This window comes from Vigna unguiculata, chromosome 2, assembly GCF_004118075.2.
Source record: "Vigna unguiculata cultivar IT97K-499-35 chromosome 2, ASM411807v1, whole genome shotgun sequence".
Taxonomy (NCBI): domain Eukaryota; kingdom Viridiplantae; phylum Streptophyta; class Magnoliopsida; order Fabales; family Fabaceae; genus Vigna; species Vigna unguiculata.
The window spans coordinates 27,952,322-27,971,821 of NC_040280.1; the positions used below are offsets into that span (position 1 = coordinate 27,952,322).

The 19,500-nt window shown below is 33.1% G+C and overlaps 4 protein-coding genes across 5 annotated transcripts; 2 read left to right on the plus strand and 2 right to left on the minus strand.

Annotated features, from left to right (window-relative positions):
- Positions 1-348: 348 nt before the first annotated feature.
- LOC114169015 (AAA-ATPase At2g18193-like) lies at positions 349-2,073 on the minus strand. Its single transcript, XM_028054027.1, has 2 exons — positions 981-2,073; positions 349-873 (listed from the first exon to the last, which is right to left on the minus strand). The coding sequence occupies exons 1-2, from the start codon at positions 1,965-1,967 to the stop codon at positions 484-486; spliced, it is 1,377 nt and encodes a 458-aa protein (XP_027909828.1). The 5' UTR covers positions 1,968-2,073; the 3' UTR covers positions 349-483.
- Positions 2,074-6,410: 4,337 nt separating this feature from the next.
- On the plus strand, positions 6,411-7,961 carry LOC114169025 (AAA-ATPase At2g18193-like). Its single transcript, XM_028054038.1, has one exon. The coding sequence runs from the start codon at positions 6,480-6,482 to the stop codon at positions 7,800-7,802; it is 1,323 nt and encodes a 440-aa protein (XP_027909839.1). The 5' UTR covers positions 6,411-6,479; the 3' UTR covers positions 7,803-7,961.
- A 3,155-nt stretch (positions 7,962-11,116) lies between these two features.
- On the plus strand, positions 11,117-13,040 carry LOC114173997 (AAA-ATPase At3g50940-like). The gene is made up of 2 exons (XM_028058715.1): positions 11,117-12,342; positions 12,466-13,040. The coding sequence occupies exons 1-2, from the start codon at positions 11,317-11,319 to the stop codon at positions 12,859-12,861; spliced, it is 1,422 nt and encodes a 473-aa protein (XP_027914516.1). The 5' UTR covers positions 11,117-11,316; the 3' UTR covers positions 12,862-13,040.
- Positions 13,041-13,832: 792 nt separating this feature from the next.
- On the minus strand, positions 13,833-17,757 carry LOC114173489 (AAA-ATPase At5g17760-like). Of its 2 annotated transcripts, none has more exons than XM_028057931.1 (2): positions 16,522-17,757; positions 13,833-14,735 (listed from the first exon to the last, which is right to left on the minus strand). In XM_028057931.1, the coding sequence occupies exons 1-2, from the start codon at positions 17,509-17,511 to the stop codon at positions 14,196-14,198; spliced, it is 1,530 nt and encodes a 509-aa protein (XP_027913732.1). In that variant the 5' UTR covers positions 17,512-17,757; the 3' UTR covers positions 13,833-14,195. The 2 variants fall into 2 exon arrangements, with proteins under 2 accessions (XP_027913732.1, XP_027913733.1); XM_028057932.1 differs by having other exon boundaries at positions 13,833-14,705; positions 16,522-17,748.
- Positions 17,758-19,500: the final 1,743 nt, after the last annotated feature.

Below are 19,500 nucleotides of genomic sequence, written 5' to 3' on the forward strand. Positions count from 1 at the left end.
TAGTACTAAATCTAATACATCTTTTAGTTTTTCTTAATTACACATTGTTCTTCATTTGATTTTCATTTGTTGGTGGTACTCCATAGGTGATGTTGGTATTTAACATTCAAGTAACTTAATTTCAATTTAGAAAAAAAATAATTGATGTGTAAATTACATAACAAAAAATAGAATAAAGAGAAGATATATTAAGATTTAAATTGATCTCTTTTAATAATTATTTTTTTCTTATAATACATAAATAATCTTAAAACATCTCCCAACAACCTTCAATAGTTTATCGAACAACATATGTAAGCAACATAAAATATTAAGTAATCTGAGTTTAAGGAGAGAGACAGAAACAGATAAGAGAGATGAACACGAATTAATTCATCACAGTTGAACACATGGAAGTGAAATTAACAAACGAGTTTCGTAGGCATGTATGAGAATAATCTCACTACAACTGAAAACTACGACTGAAAACAAGCCTCTTAACTCTCAGTCACAATTCCTATCCTTGACCTTCACCTTTTGTTTGAGAAATTGAACAAGTTCTTCCAAACTAAGGTCAGGATCCTCATATCTCAACAGTTGTTCTCCTACCACTGCAGGGGTGATTTCAATTTTCTCCAACAGATCATCAATTTGGTGAAGGAGTGGATGATCTCCTTCAATGCCTAGATAATTGGAAGCCAACACTCGAAAGGCCTTGCCTTTGAGGAAGGACAAGTGAATGTGCATGTCCATTCGACCAGGGCGCAGCAATGCATGGTCAATTTTCTCTTTGTGGTTAGTAGTGAAGATTACAATCCGCTCCTCTCCACCACTCGAGCACAAACCGTCCATGTAGTTAAGCAGACCCGACAGAGTAAACTTCTCTGACTTCATCTGTTCATTAATTTTCACAAAAACACTCTCATTCATTCATTGTGTTGCTTACAAAGATAAATGAATCATTAGCACAAATATGTAGAGTGCAGAACAGGAAAACAAACCTTTGAACCCTCATTCTCAGACTCTGAATCTCGATCCTCTGAAGTAGCATTTGGTTTTGATCTTGCATGGACCTCCTTGTTGCAGTCTATGTCTTCAATCACAATGATGCAACGGTGAGATGCATCCCTCATGGCCCGCATGAGTTCCGAGTTAGAGTCGATGGACGAAAGCTCCAAATCATACACGTCGAATTTCAAGTGGTTTGCGATGGCTGCAATAAGGCTAGATTTTCCAGTTCCGGGGGGTCCATACAACAAGTAGCCACGCTTCCAAGGCTTGCCCACTTTCTTGTAAAAGTCCTTCCTCCTCAAGAACCGATCCAAATCATCAATGATATCGTTCTTCAGCTCAGGACTCAAGGCTAGTGAGTCAAATGTGGCAGGATGTGATAACTCACTTTCGTTCCAATAGCCACGTATTCTGGAATACAACTTTAGAATCCTTCTCTCATTTTTCATGGCCTCGTATGTTTTAAACACATGTGGGATATAGCGATCCAGTACCCTCTGTCTCTGTTTCTCATTGAAGGCTAATACAAAGTTCAACTTCCTGAAGCTAGACTCCTCATTGGACCCTTCATCCAGCTTCCAAGTGAATTTGACGCCTTCAAATTCGTCCATCACGTCTTCACTTCCATCCACCGCAAGCTCGATGTGTTTCTGGTTTTGCGGTCTGCCAACTTTGAGCGATTTGTAGGTGTGAGTAATCTTGGTGGGGAGGTACGCCAGGGCAGCATCGAAAAGTTCGTTGCGCTCGTGGTTACCTTCATCCCAAAATTGATTAATTTTGATAGAGACTATGCTATGTGGTTGGTATTTGAAGAAGCCCTCTAGCTTTGAGATGACGAAGGATCGAAACTGATGGGGTATGAGATCATTGATTGCTGTTCTGAGGAGTATCATGAGTGTGGAGAACGCAGCATACACCTCGAACCATGACGATGCCGATGTAAACGAAGAAAAAAGGTTCTTGGAGTACAATCCCATGCTGTTTTACTATGATATGGACTCAATGTTAGGGGAAACAAGATTTGGGAGTAGCTCAGGATGATTGAATGCACCATTTTCTCTCAAACACCATCATTCATTTATACTGATTTCCGTCTTGCATCGCAAGTTAAGGTTTTCCTTCACTTATTTATTTACTGTTTATTACAGTAACGTATTTTCACATCCTAACGCGGATTCTCACATCCCCATGCGACTGTTTTCTATGTAATTTATTAGAAAAATAATATTTTTATGTTGGAAATTGATACTTTTAATCCACTTTTTCTTTTATCCATTTTTAACTTCTGACTTCAATTATTACAACACATCACTACAAAATATCAACATAAATGATTAACAACTCACTTTTAGTTCTGAAATAATTATTTAAAAAATAAGCATTTATATTTATGAAGAAAAAAATTAAAAGATAATGTCAAATGTGTAAAATTATTATTTGTTAAGATATAATTTCATAAGTTTATAGTAAATAAATTTAGACATAAAAATGAAATTCATTTTTATCTTAAATTATAATATTTTTTTTAACTTAAAATAATTGATATATTTATCTTAACATATTAAATTAACTTTTTAAATGCTAAATGATATTTTAATTTAAGACGACACTCGTTAAATAATATAAATAATTCAAATATAATTATTTTTACTAAAATAATATAAAGTAGTTAATTAATATTTTAAAAAATTTAATAAAAATTAATAGTTTATAATTAATGGTTATTTATATTTATTTGTGTTTTAAGAGTTTATAACTAATGCACATTGTTTTTTGAGCTGAGAAGTAAATATTTTCCCTTCATACGCGTAAACTTGGAAAACACGCACACGCACTCCCACCCTTTATTTCATTGGTTAGTTTATGAGGAATAATTTTGTTAAAGAAGTAAAAAAAGGTAAATTTGGCGCTATAACATGATCTCACCCTAAATCCCATTCACTTAGCAACAGCCTTGTCTGGTATAGCTGACAAGAGAGCAAGAGATAACTCATTATTGTTTTTCTTCCTATTTCTTAATATATATTTCAGACCATACTTAAATATATTAATAATAATAATTTTTAAAAATTAAATTATTTTATTATAATAAATAATTAAAACTTAATTTATAAATGTTTATAATTTAAATCATAATATTATTACATATTTATATTTTAAAAAGTAATATCATATAAAACTGTACTATTTTAAATTTGAGTTTTTTTTTTACTTTAATTTTAGTAAATTACAAATGGTTTAAAGTATGTAATAATACACTAATAATGTAAATTTTCGAGCTAAATCGATGACTGATTGAAAAAAAGTTCAAAGTGATATTTATAAATTAGACATCTAAAGTAATATAATCGATAATATTGTTAAAAGAAAAGAAATAAAAATATTTTTATGATTATAATATTTTTAAAAACATTCATAATTAATTATGGGTGTCCTTTTTTTCTATTTATTATTACAATAATAATCACAATAAATTAATAAATAAAAAAATAAGGAAAATGTATTTTTGCCTCAACTTTTTCATATTTTGGCTTTTACTCTCTAAACTTAGTGTAACTAATCTTAGTATTAACTTCTTTCCGCACAAACGTAACAATTGAAGTAGTATGATAATAAATCTAAGTCCTATACAATATTTGTTGTTTCTTCATTTTTGCCTATAAAATTATAAGTTATATTTAAAAATATATTCCTTTTTCTTAATTAAATTTCAACTCCCTTGATAAATTTTTTAAATTTTTAATTGAGTCTTTAATAAATTTTTATAGTTTATTGAGTATTTAATAAATTTATGTGTTTCAATTAAGTTTATGTTGTTTAAATTGTTGGTTAACCGAGTGGTGATGTGACTGTTAGATAAAAGTGACAATGCATATCGAACATACCATACAAATCGATGTACAAACTCAAAGAAAAAATGTGGGACGAATTAAGATATTAAACTGGCTGACCCACTTAGGTCCGTTCCGCACAACCCGCAGTCCGTGCAGACTCAAAATGGGTGGACGGGTAATTTTCTTCAACCCTAAAGTAATAATCAGATTCACATCCCAATGAAATCATAAAATTTTAAAATTTTAAAATAATAATTTTATGAGATTATAAAATTTTAAAATTATAAAACAATATATAAGGATAACTCAACAATTGTAACATGATGTAAAATTAAAACAAAGAAGAAAAAGAGAAAATAATAATCTAATATAATACGATAATAACAAAAGAGAAAGGATAAACTTCACAACCTTTTTGTTCTCTTCTCATGTGCCTCCACAATATCAATATAGCAATAAAATAATACAATAATATAATACGGTATTAATGGAAGAAGGAAGTAAGTTTATCTATGAGATTTGCATTTCATTTTTGTGCCCTCACATAAGCCAAATGTTCCTTCTCTCTTTTGATTTTATTTGTTTCTTATTTTCGAAATTTAATTGAACCATCTTGAAATTAAGGAGATAAGAAATATTTTGAATTTATTAGATTTCAAAATAGTGTAAGTTTTGATCAATTTTATAAAATTATTTATTTCTTAATCTTTTAATGTTTTAGTCATCAATATTAATGGGGATAATTGAAAGAAGTTATACTTTCAGTTTATTCTATCATATACTTAAATTTTGTATTATTTTGATAATCTTATTCTAGGTTTCTTATTGTGAGTAACAATGTGAAAGAACCATTATAAGGTAAGGAAAGCTAATAACTTTATCTATTGTTGATTTGTATTTATAATTATATGAATGAAAATTTATGATACATGCATTATGATTGTGAATTATTAGATTTAATTGTAATGGTGATTAATATATATGAGGTATGTAAAATTGTTTGGAGGTTGAATTGATAAAGAAAGAAAAAATAAGAATTTTGTTCTGGTTTTTATTGAGTAATATGGCAAAATATAATAGAAATCATATTGAGATGATTGGGTTATTGGTTGGGTTCTCCATCAAGGTTGAGTTTTTAGAGTTTGGTGTATGTATTTGAATTATTCCGTGATATTTGAATTGGATGCACTGGTTAATATAATTAATTAGAGACTAATTTAGTGATCAATTCATTTGGTAGTCAAAACCTAAAAAATTAGTGTAAGTGACCAATTTAGAGACCAATTGATAATAGAAACTATTTTAATTACCAATTTAGAAACAAATTATAATTTTTTGAAACTAGTTTAGATACCAATAATTTTTAGTTTATAAATTAGTATCTAATTTGGCCACTATAATGATTACTTATTTTCTATCACTAAATATAGTCATTATTTTAGAATTTTCTTGTAGTGTTAGTATTTCATCATTCCTTGAAAATTGTTGCTTACAAACGAAACCTTAAAATAAAATAAATAAGAAAATCTTAGATTTATATAATTCCACTGTAAATTAAAATACTTTCATTACAAATTTCAAACTTAATTATTATAGCTTTATTTAAAACATGTATTTAAATTATTATTATTAATCCATATCCAAACCAAATCGGAGTTTGATTTTTTTTTCTTATTTATACAAACCTTATATCTCATAGATTGTTAAGTGTTCCGGTACACCTAATAAGTCTCATATCGTTTAGGAGTAGAGGTCAAGCGAAATTTAAATACTTTTATCTCACTCCATCGTCCAAGACGTCTTTTAAGGACAAAATCATGACGGAGCTCCACGCTGCTCGCCGAACGAACTTGGGTCGAATCGGAACACTAAGAAACTTTGAAATCAAGAAGCTAATTAATTTTGTTTCACATATATTAGTATAGACAAAATGAAATTTTAATGGTATCCAAATTGAATATTTTATTTTTGAAATTAATGGAATTTTATGAATAGAGTGACATTATAAATACAATTTCTATTCCTAGATTGTCTGCATGAAAAGATCATCTTCATTTCATTTTCTAATATAAAGAAAGCTAATTAACATCACTCGTTTTAGCTTTAAAATGATATATATTTTTCAAAATTAAAACATAAGTAAAAAACAATGTTTTTATTACATACATAAATAAATAACAAAAAGTTACCTTTTTAATCATGTTATTAACGTGAAATACCAACGGACTTGAGATAATTAATCTCCCTGTAATAAAACTCAAGAGGAAACTTATTTGTAAAATAAGCTTTAAATTCTCACCATTTATTTTAAATGAGAAGCTTCATTCATAGAATTAGATTACCAAAATGGAAAAAATAACTATAAGAGAAGAGAAAAACATTAATGGAGCAATCAAAACCTTGACCATATATATACTTTAAATACAAAGAAAGAGCATATTTCTGAAAATAATAATAGTAATAATACAAAAACATTACTTACAAAGAAAATAAAGAGAAAAGGTTACAGCAGAGTAATAATAGTAGTAGTAAAAGACAAAATCAATACTTGAGCTACAAGAATTGAAATTAGTATGAATAGCTACTGAGTTTTACACAAATTTCATTAATCCTCGGGTTCTCTCTTTCTTGTATTCCCAAAAGTTCACTCAAACCATGTTATCCAACAAGACCAAAAATCTTCGTTCATTTGCATCAGCTTCATCGTGGTTCGATGTGTACGCTGCGTTCTCCACGTTCATCATGCTCCTCAGAACTGCATTCAATGATCTCATACCCCGCCAGATTCGATCCTTTCTTGTCTCAAAGCTAGAAGCTTTTTTCAATAGCCAACCAAATAATCAAATATCTCTCCATATCAACGAGTTCTGGCGCAATGGGCGTGATGAAAATGAACTTTTCTTTGCAGCGCAGGAGTACCTCCCCACTAGGATTACCAGAACCTACAAATCACTCAAAGTTGGCAAACTAGAAAACGAAAAGCACCTGAATCTCGCAGTGGATTCAAGCGAAGAGGTGGTGGATGAGTTTGAAGGCACCAAGTTCACTTGGAAGCTGGATGAGAATTCCGAGGAAAACTCGCGCCATTCCCAGAAGCAAGCCTTTGTACTGAGCTTCAACGAGGGGAACAGAGAGAGAGTGTTGGATCGGTATATCCCACACATCCTTAAAACTCACGAGGCCATGAAAAGTGAGAAGAGGATTCTGGAGATCTATTCCTGGTCCCCTTATTATGAATGGACCGAGAGGGAGTTATCTCATCCTGCCACATTCGACACGCTGGCCTTGGATCCTGAGTTGAAGCAAGCTGTAGTTGATGATTTAGAACGGTTCTTGAAGAGGAAGGAGTTCTACAAGAAAGTGGGAAAGCCTTGGAAACGAGGGTACTTGCTGTATGGACCGCCGGGAACCGGAAAATCTAGCCTCATTGCAGCCATTGCCAATTACTTGAAATTCGACGTGTATGATTTGGATTTATCTTACATTGATTCTGATTCAGACCTCATGGAAGCCATGAGAGATGTATCTGGAAGTTCCATCTTGGTGATTGAAGACATAGATTGCAACAAAGAGGTGCATGTTCGATCAAAACCAGAACAAGATTCAGAGAGTGGTGAGGTTAGTGGGAAGTTTCGTCTGTCGAATTTGCTGAATTTCACCGATGGTTTAAGATCAGGCGGTGGAGAGGGGTGGCTTATAATATTCACTACTAATCACAAAGAGAAAATAGACCCGGCGTTGCTGCGCCCTGGTCGCATGGACATGCACATTCACTTGTCCTTTCTCAGTGGTAAGGCGTTTCCGGTTATGGCTTCGAATTATTTGGGCATTGAAGGAGATCATCCACTGGTTGAAGAGATCCAAGGAATGTTGGAGAAGACACAAGTTACCCCTGCAGTAGTAGCAGAGCATCTCATCAGAAATGAGGACCCTGACCTTGCTTTGGAAGCACTTGTTGAGTTTCTCAAACAACACTAGAAGGAGACCCAAGTGAACTCTATTCGAAAGAAAATCTCAGTTTCTATCTGTGTTTTTTATGTAACTCTGTTGAACTTATAAGAGGCAAGAAAATAATAGAAAATGATGTAATGACTTATCAATTATAATTTATGCGAGAAATATGTTTATTTGGTTTTATATTACGTATTCTTATAATTTTAAGTGTGAGTTTAACTTTCACATTAATTAAAAATTAATTAAAAATGAAATGAGATAATAGAGCACTATATAAAAATAAGATAAATATTTATAAATCTATTGTCTTAAGAGTTTGAGTTAAGAGTGATGTGAATATTTTATGTAATTGGACTTAGGTTTATTAGTGTTTGTTCTCTCCAATAAAAATTTAAATTGCATAACTTAAATTCAAAGATTTTGGGTTAAGAGTAGTATAAATATCTTTTGTGGTTGGACTTAGGTCTCATTAGTATTTGTTCTCTAATTTACTTTGTGGTCTAAAAATAAATAATTAAAAAGGAAAATTATTGGAGTTCTTATTACAATTATAATCTATCATCACTTTCCTTAGTTATATGTTTCACTTAATTACACAACTTAAATTCAAAAATTTTCTTACCTGATACATAATCAACAAGTTATAGTTTTCTCGTTTCGGTCTAAAGGGGCTGAGTACCTTTCATCTTCTATTTTCGACTTTGGTTTTCAGTCTCGAGTGATGATGGATATCTATAAAGACACTTTTAACACTATTATATCAATAGTTTGTTCTTGAAAGAATAATATAGTTTAATATAGAAACTCGTCACCTTTTATGTTAGATATGTTTATCTATTTACTAATATTAGATATTTTGCTTTTATCACAATATTTTAGAATATGTCAGCTGTGTGATAATAATGGTGCCTAATTAATAATTTTTTATTTATGATAATAACTATTTTGATAATTAATAATTTTTTATTTTATAAATTGATATTTAAATTTATTATTTTGACTAACAATTTTTTATTATTAAAATTAAATGTTAATAAAATATTTTTATAATATAAAGACAAATATTAATATCAAATTAAAAAAATTATGATCAAATTAAAAATTCTGAACGAAAATTAAAATCAAATCACTATTTAAACCTTTATTTCAATTTAAAAACATTAGATTCTACTTTTACATCTCGATTTCAACTTTTACGAGCATAACGAAATGCAAGAAAAAGAAAAAGAGAGTTGAAAAAAAAAAACAGATGACATGGAAACATTTGTTTTAGTCTGTATAGAAAGATATATTAAACACTTCATATTGAAGATGGGAGATAAAAACCGTTTTCTTAAAATATTTTGGACACTTCATAAATGCATTTTTTTCACCAATAAATTTAAAGTAATTTAAAAACAATTTTGTACTCTTCTTTAAGATATAATATGTTTTATATAATAATTGAAATTGTTTTGCATTAATACCCTAAAAGGAAAATAACTTTTGTACTCATCTAATATTTAAATTGGAGTGCAACACTAAAATTGTATGAGAAGAGCCAACAACTTTTTATTAATTCATTTAAATAACATAATAAAAAAATATCAATACTTGTATCCGTAATTATTATTATTATTATTATTATTATTATTTATAGGTTTAGTATGCTTTCATGTTTTTCTTTTTATTTTTTCTAATAAAATATTTTTTATTATTATTTAGATAATTGCAACATTGATTATTTTAGACAACTAAGAATATAAAATTCAAACATCTATTTCATCTCTTACAATTAAAAAAGTCCAATATAGCTATCGACATCATATAGCACTGCTTTAAAACAATGATTGGTATCACATTAGATAGCCAGTGGACAAAATTTACGTTTGTACACAATAGAAAGGGACTATCACAATAGAAATTATTTTCATAGGAATTAACACATATATGTCCATGAATTGACTCTTCGTTACCTAACAAATACACATCCTTATATTTTTATTCACCTTATATTATATAATGGGTTTTAATTTATATACATAAGGGGTGAAAAGGTGGATTTGGCCAGATAGATTGATCACAAATCCGTCAAAAAAATGTATGGCGGGCTAAAATATTAAGTTGGCTAAAATATTAAGTTTGTTGGTATGCAAAAGCCAGTCCCACATAATTCCCAATCAGTATAGGTTGGCCCACAGTTCGCATAAGAAAAAAAAACTTGCACTTGCGTATATTACTTTTCTTTTGAACTTATACATGGATGTTTTAAATTTTTTATGAGTGAAAAAGACAAGTGTCATATATTTTCTAATGTATTAAAATTTGAATACATCGTGTATATTAAAATATAAATATGATAAAAAAATGAAAAAAATAATTATCAATTTATCATTTAACTTTCTCAAAGTTTTTTCTAAATTATATAAATTTATTAAAGTTTTCTGATTTATTAAATATTAAAAATTTTATCACATGAATCTTAAAAAAAATGAACCTGCAGACTAACTAAATTTTTCGGTCCACCTTTTAATATAAGACAGATCAGTATGATCCAATCTATATTTTATCAACCAAATGCAGAATAAACCTGAACTAACTAGTCTAACCCACATTTTCACTACAAATTTACATATTAATATTATTATTATTATTATTATATTATGTTCAAACTTCTAAACTAAGAGATATTATTATTATTATATATCTTTTTTAACTTATTTTATTAATTTTCTTCTCTTTTCGTTTGTCGGTTCCTCCCTTGATGTATGCGCACTTTCTTTTTTACACATCTCATTGCAATTTGCAAAGCATTATTTTGCCTTCGATGAGCTTTTTCATTTTTGTGCCTCAATTATCTTTTTAAAATATTTTTTTAATTTATCATACCATCCACTGTTAAATCATAAATTATTATATATATAATGAGCGAAAGCTGTTTCAACTTAATTTTATAAGATTAAATAGTCTACTTTACTTTGGGGACAAGTTTCAAACCGGATGGAAAAAAATGTTGATACCAAACAATAATGCCACATTAGTAGTCCACAGGGACGGCTAAGAATTAAAGGTCTAAATAGTTATTTCATTGTTTACAACTTTTCATGATCTTTTAAGTTGCAAAGAAACATCCCTTCATTTGCCATTATATCTTCCAATACCTCAATCATTACTTTCCTAGAAGTTTCTCCCATAAGTAAAGTAAATTTCTAAGAATTTGCATGATGAAAAAAGCACACATAAACTCCCAATTGTGCAAAACTTTTTACACCTTAATTGGTTATAATATGCATCCCAAATTATTTCTGTATGGAAGTATCACCATATAGTCCCAAAGATTCTTAACTTATATCTTATTATTTCATTTATACTTTAATATTGTGATGAAATATTCCTAGCGATTCACTGGTTTAGGTGTTGATAGACTTACGTGGATGTCATGTTGAGAAAGAAAAGGGTCTCACTCTCACCCTTTATTATTTATACCTGCTTCTGCCACTCTCGGTGACTCTATCAAGCTTTGAAATTGTAGCATAAACCACAACCCATTCATTTCACTATGAGACCTTCCATGGGGGGTTTCTCTTCCTCCTTCACAAATGTTCGTTCTGCCTCGTCATGGTTCGAGTTGTATGCAGCTTTCTCCACATTCATCATGCTTCTAAGAAGCGCAATCAACGATCTCATACCCCAACAAGTTCGCTCCTTCGTACACTCCAAACTAAAGGCTTTCTTCTCAAACCGTCAAAAAAGCAACGTTGTCTCACTTCAGGTTACTGAACTTTGGGATGGCCACACCAACCAACTCTTCCAAGCCGTTCAAGAGTATCTCCCGGCAAAGATCTCCCACTCTTACAAATCCCTCAAAGTTGGGAAAATTTCAAAGCACAAGAACATAGTAATGGCGGTGGATGGAAAACAGGAGGTGGTGGACGAGTTTGAAGGCATCAAGCTCAAATGGAAGCTGGTTGAACAAAGCTCCCAAAAAGAATCTGATAATCGCGATCCTCTTCGTCCTCGCAAGTTACCTGGTTTCGAGAGGGAGTGCTTCACTCTAACCTTTGATGAGAAGCATAGAGATGTGGTTATGAACAAGTATCTCGTGCACGTTCTGGACGCATTCCAGGAGATTCAAGCAAAGCAGAGAACCATCAAGATCCATTCCATTGGTGGTGGAAGATGCTGGCAGAAAAGTGACTTGACTCATCCAGCGTCGTTCCAGTCGCTTGCATTGGATCCAGAGCAAAAACAGGGAATCATTGATGATTTGGATCGGTTTTTGCGGAGGAAGGAGCTGTACAAGAGGGTGGGGAAGCCTTGGAAACGTGGCTACCTCTTGTACGGTCCCCCAGGAACAGGAAAATCTAGCCTTATTGCTGCCATGGCTGACCACTTAAAGTTTGATGTGTATGATCTGGAACTAACCTCTGTGTTTTCTAACTCCGACCTCATGCGAACCCTGAAGGAGACATCTAACCGCTCCATCATCGTCATCGAAGACATCGACTGCAACAGAGAGGTGCATGTTCGATCACCAAAAGACTTTTCAGATTCCGATTCAGAAAATGAACACAAGCATGTCAAGGTTTGTTTGTTTGTTTGTTTTCTAAATCAGTACCTTCCCCTTTTTATTTTCTCTAAAATTTAACACTGTCTCTAAGAACTCTTATTTTGTTCAGAAAATAACTAACTAATTATCACTGCGTAGATTAAGACAAGCAGGTTTACTCTGTCGGGTCTGCTTAACTACATGGATGGGTTGTGGTCGAGTGGTGGAGAGGAGCGGATTTTGATCTTCACCACCAATCACAGAGAAAGAATCGACCCTGCGTTGCTGCGCCCTGGTCGTATGGACATGCACATTCACTTGTCCTTCCTCAGAAGCAAGGCATTTCGAATTCTAGCTTCCAATTACTTGGGCGTTGAAGGAGATCATCCACTCTTTGAACGAATTGATGATCTGTTGGAGAAAATAGAAGTCACCCCTGCAGTGGTAGCAGAGCAACTAATGAGATATGAGGATCCTGACGTTTGTTTGGAAGCACTTGTTCAATTTCTCGAAGAAAAAGCCAAGGAAAGACTATGTAAGAGAGAAGTAGACTAGTCATGTTTTAGAGTCTTCTCAACTGTATTGTCACTCGGATAAGATGCAGAACAAAAACCAGTGTCTTCTTGTTCTGTTGTGTTGTAGATGGGTACTTGTGTCTTGAACTGTTGTAAAATTCAATGCCAAAAATGATTTCAAGATTCTAAATCTATGTTAACTTTAAGAGTTTATACGTATAAGTACGACACCGAGTTTATATTTTACAAAGAGTTAAGAGCACATGCGGGTAGAATCTTGGTTTGGTAGCTTCAAAACAAAAACATAAGCCAACAAGACTATAATTAAAAACAGGGAATTATGATCATTCTCACACGCTGAGGGTACTCATACTCTACAATCGCGCTTTTCCTTTTGCCTTACAACTTCCTTTAAAATAAGATGATTCGTTACATGGTGGTACTTATGCGCCAGACTTAGACTGATATTTACTATGAGATGTAAAATAGTTATTTGAAGACGTGTTTAGCACTTGGACATTTCGAATTGCTGCTTTGCTACGAGCTTACTGGTTCAAGAAAGATCCAATAATAGTTTTCGCCAATTTTTTGTTATTTGGAGTTGGTACCCAGTAACTGACACACTTACAGATCATGGTGTTTATTTAGGTATTACAAAAGGCAAAGTTTCTTATTATCATTTTGTCTCCTTTCGTTTGTTTGTTTATCATGACTACTGCTTTTAAAGTATGTTCCGACGCAAATCTGATATAAAAATTCTGTTTTTTCTTTTCAATGTATCAGTCTTAAACCTTTTCAAATGTCTCGGGATATAAAGAGGCTTGTGGTGAAAACTGCAAAACACACACGCTCCTTTTTGTGTAATGGTACATATGAAAAAGGCATACACATTTATTTGTTAATGTGAAATCTACAAAACACCATGCACATCTTTAATTCATTGCATCAATTAATGATGCATACATATTTCATGGACAGAAAAACCAAAGAAAAAGTATATTACCGACTTCCTTTTTATAACTTTTTTTTTATATTTATGTAATAAATACTTTGAGGATGAATTAACAATATATTACTCTCAAGAACCTATGTAGCTTGAATACAGTGGGCAGTGTCCGTTGTTAGGACAACTATACACAATTACATGTAGGTACATATATTGTTCATTTACTGATACCAGCAATCACACAGTGCTAACCTTTCATTTCAACCAGAGTCTGAAGTTTTGGATAGAAAATGTAGCTAGCTAGCCTCTTAGCAACTGATTAAAAGTAACAAAAGCCCGAAGCCTACATCAGCGATTTTAGTTTGTGGAGACAAGTAGTATAGTGGCTCCAACAACCTTATTCGACCATATATTGTTGGACGAGGAGACTAAAAACTGCACTCTCTTCTCATTCTCCTTGTTCTTCTTTGAGTGACACCAATATTGCTCTTGCTAATGCCAACACCTCGTTTTTGCTTGCAACCAACCTTGCGCCTTTTGGAAGGTTCTGCTTTCTGAGGACCATAGTTCTCACACACATCACCCTCCATCTTCTTCCTCTTCAGTAGCTTCACGAATGCTTCAAGTGTTGCTTCCGCGTCCTCGTTCTTCATCAATTCCTCTGCCACTTGCGCTGGGGTTATCTGTATGTCCTCTATGAGCCCCTCTATCTCCCCAAAGAGGGGATGTTCAGAGGAAGTTTCCAAGTAGTTTGAGGCCAAAAGCTTGAAGCCTTGGTAGGAGCAATAGGACATGTGAATGTGCATGTCCATTCTTCCGGGCCTCAACAGTGCTGGGTCTAGTCTCTCTTTGTGGTTGGTGGTGAATATGATTATTCTCTCGTCTCCACAACTGGACCATAGCCCATCAATGAAGTTTAGTAACCCCGACAAAGTCAACTGCATCCATCCATCAGATGCTCTGTGAGCCTATCATCAATTTCACCTCACAAACTTGAACAATCACAACAACAATATTGAACTTCATAAACCACACTGTGTACGTGCACGTTCTTTCTTTACCGTCACAAATTATCAGGTTAAGTGCATAACAATTCCAACTTGTAATTCTATTTTATTTCAGTTGACCAACTCATTCAGATGACTAAAAAAATTGTAAGTTCAGATATGTTGAAAGTCAAATCCATAAAAACAAAAGTGTCTCAATAGTGGGAGAGTCAAAGAAAATGGAAGATGTTGTTATTGTCAGATAAAATACTTATGATGTTAGATCATGGAAGTTATTTCAGTTATGTTCATTGTGAGTTAGTTATGTACACATGTTTCAGTTAGGGGATGTATCCGGGAAATTATGAACTCATTCATTCTAATTAGAACAGAGAATTTTTCAACCTCAGAATCCATACATTGCAACATGATTAAAAAAAATTAATTTCTATATATTTAAAAATACCATATCGTTAGTAATTGTGGAGTGAAAGATGACGACGAAAATTAGCATATATAGCAAGCAGTGATATAATAATAAAATACGACATATGTGGAAAAATTAGAATGTAAAAAAGGAGTTTGAAAAGTACCATATAGTGTTGCTTTCATAGGTGGAAAGGTGTTAAATTTACTTAAAAATTGGATAAGATGTTGTAGGGAAAAAAAAGTAGCGCACGCGGCGGGTTAAAGAAAATTGAAGGCGACAGTAAGATGGTGTTGCTTTTTATACATGGATGGTGTTAATTGTGATGAAAATAAGCAATGTAAAATATTCCGTAACATGTCCTACCAAAATAACAGAGAATAAAATATGACAGCAACATGAGTCCATAATAGAAGCTTTACACGGAAGATCATCTTGTGTGGCATCCACCATCCAATGACATTTAACAACGACATTCGAACCACAGGTACGTTGTACTCTTTCCCTCGCTAATTGTCAAACACAAAACAACAAAAAAGAGGAAAAAGAAAAATGAAATGGCCGAAGGAATTGCGTGGATTGACAGTGAAATGCCCCTTTTGGATCCTTTGGATGGTTTTAATTTAACTTCTTCACTCATAGTCATTAAATTACCATCCACACCCAATTACTAAACTGCACGGTAGTCCCCACTTACCAATTCAGGGCGTGCTTTTAGAAACGCCATGTTTCCACTAGCAAGAGAAATGATAGAAAAAGGTTTCCACACCAATCAGAAAATGACTCTAATCACACATGGTAAAGCAGTGAACCTGTCCTGTCAAATTCTATAACAGGAGCACGAGAAAAAAACTCTATCTATTGTTGCATTCTGCACACTTCCATCAGAACCCACGTGGTAGGCTTGCCTTTTGGAAAACAACCATTTTTGGCCAAGAATTCCCCTTTGGTGCTTTTCGTAAATGTAGCAAAAGGAACACACAACAATTCGCATTTTCTTACGAGGTCGACCACACTACGTTTCTCTTTATCCTTTTTAACCAAAAATTCTACTTTGTATTTAGTTAAAAACAACAACTAATATGATATCATAAGCATTAGCCACTGTGACACGAAAACTGATTCAAGAAATCCATATTTTTTCTGTCTACAAACATCATAACTTTTTATACTGTTACAAATCACAATTAGCAATGGCATTTTTAGATAAGTGCCTAAACTAATCTGTTTTAGTTCATTCAATACAATGATGAGAAAATCCAAATGCATTAATAACAGGGATAAGAGAAAGGTGAAAGTAGAATGAATATGATAGAGAGTAGGAAAGTAAGAAACACTAACCTGTACGTCAGTTTGTTTACGTCCATCTCCATGGCGGCGCTCTGGGAGATCCACACTGCAATCAATGTCTTCGATGACCAAAATGGACCTGTTAGCGGTGGCGAGAAGAAGCTTTCTGAGGTCGGAGTCCCTCACAATGTTGCCGAGTTGGAGGTCAAAGATGTCAAATTTCAAGTAATTAGCCATGGCAGCGATCAAGCTGGATTTACCAGTCCCAGGAGGGCCATAGAGCAAGTAGCCACGTTTCCATGCCCTCCCTACTCTCTTGTAAAACTCCCTCCTTTTAACGAACCTGTCCAAGTCCTCTATCACCGCATTCTTCAGCTCCGGCTCCATCGCCAGCGTCTCAAACGTGGAAGGATGCTCCAGGTTTATGGAGTCCCATTTCACCCCGCTGAAGCAATAGGAAGTGTTGAGAGTGTGCATCTTCAGCACGCGCTCCTCGTCTTTCATCTCCTTGGCCTTCTCCAGGATGAAGGGCAAGTAGCAGTCCAGCACCATTTCCTTGAGCTTCTTGGGGAAGCTGAGCTCGAACGAGCGCTTTTCGGATCTTACGGAGATGTTGGTGTTGGAGTGGTCGTTGGGGTTGTTCTTCTCGGATTCCGCACAGATGAATCTCCACTTGAAGCAGGCGCCGTTGAAGCAGTCGACCACCTTCTCACCTTTTTCTAAGCGGATGGTTAGTTTCTTCTCCTTGGGGCTCTTGCTGATCTTGAGCCTCTCGTTTTCGGGGCTGACGCGGGTGGAGAGGTAAGCCTCGGCGGCGTCGTAGACTTGGTTACGGGCTATGCCGGTAGACTCTTCGATGATGAGGGTGAGGGTAGGGGAGCGAGGCCTGATGAGGTAGCGGAAGGTGTTGAAGAGGTAGCCACGGATTGGGTGGGGAATGAGCTCGTTGGCCATGGATCGCAGGAGCATGATGGAGGCTGTCATGGAGGCGTAGGCTGAGAAGATTGAGGAGGGAGAAGGCATGTCTCTTGGAGAAAACATGGTGGTGTGCGGTGGCTATGGCTAATGCTATGGAGATTCCAAACACACACACACTACAGATAGTTGGGAGAGCAGAGAGAATAGAGGGACATGTATGGAGTATGTTGTTGGGATTAGAAATGTTGTGTTTTGATGATCACAGCTATGGGTTTTTATTGGGAAGCAGAAGGTGCATGTATGTGTGGAAATCCTACTGTGCATGTCTTTTCCTTTTTTTCCTCCTTTTTCATTCAATAATGTCATTTCCTCCTTTCTTTACATTCTTCCTACGGAGAAATCTTCTTGTGATACATCACGTAACGCTTACAGATCTATGTCACTCACCACGGACTACACTTATCTCCTCTTATTCTTAAAATTATAACCATTATATTAGCTATTCAAATGATGCAGCTCATACTCATTTATTCACCTATTATAGGATCTATTAAGACTTTTTTGTATTTCAGCACACAAAATTACACAAAATTATAAAATAGGGTTCGTTGATTCTTCTTTTTAGAATTAAGTTAAGTCATTATAGGAGAGGACGACATTCAGATTGAAATCGTCTTTTATTTTACCGTATTTTTTTTAACATAATGTTATTGTCGGAGAGGACGATTCTCTTTGAATTGAAAAGTGAAACTTTTCACTTTTTTTCAAACTTTTCAGTTTTAATTATTTTTAATTTTTCTTTTTAAAATTTTCACTTTTCATTATTTTTTTAAATATCTCAAATTTTCATTATTTTTCCTTTTTTAAGAAACAATCAAGTAAAAAAGGGAAGACATATGAAAGAGAAAGTATATTAAACATGAAATACTGCTACGGTTTCCATTAGTATATATATGTAATGAGGAAGTGAGGGAGATCAATTAATGTATATGTATATATTATATATCTTATGAATAGGTTAGGTCGAGTGACCAAAGTATTGACTCAGATAGGTCGTAAATAACCTAACACATATTTTATTCGAAATCATTATAAATCTTAATTTTTTTATTTGAAGAGCATGAACAACATTATAAAAAAAATATGTTCAGGTTGCTTAAAGGTCACGATCATTAAATTAAAGCAAAACTTACTCTTAGTATTTCTTTTTCTTTTTCTGATTTGTACCTTTTGCTAACAATCTATGATTGTGATGTCATAAATTACTCGTGTTTTTTTCTAAAACAGATATTTGACTAAGAAATATTTTCTTAAATATACTGTTTTTGTCTACATTCCACATGAGAATCGCTTCCTTATATTATAATGATTAATCTCAACTTTGAAATTAAAATAGATAACTAAGGTTAAAAGATTCATTTGAAAATCACGGTTACCACTGTAATGATGGTTTAAAATTAGTTTTTTAATCTCATGCATTTCTCATTTTCACTTGAAAAAATGACACTCACATATATATTAATGAATTAAGTCTATCGATACCCAACATAAGTTGAGGACTTACAATATTTATGCGTATCATAAGAGATGTCAAAAATATCTGTATCCACGGACGGATAAAATCCGTAATAGGTAGAAAACGGATACTAAAAATAGATGTTCGCTATCCGTGGATACATGTATTTTTGATATCTGCATGTTAACGGAGCGGGTACGAGTATCATAATATCCGTACCCGTGAATACCCGTACTTGTTAAACTTTAATTCACAAAAATATCCTTATATATATATATATATATATATATATTAGTAAAATACATTATGACCTAAATTTTTCTAAATTGTACATCTTGTCTTGTCTTGTCTTTTATCTTCATTCTTCTAGAGTATTGATATGTTGTAATCTTCCAAGTACACCCTTTGATATTCTTCTCTTTCCCTTCTTTGAAATTGGACATATACATCAAACTTTATATAAACAATGACGTTTATGGTATGCTTGTTGTCAAAATAAGAATACTTGGCACATACCAGTTGAGGTTTATTATTTGATTATTTTTCAGGAATCAATCGGAGAAAGTGAGTTTGTTGATCAAAACACTAAGTAAAGA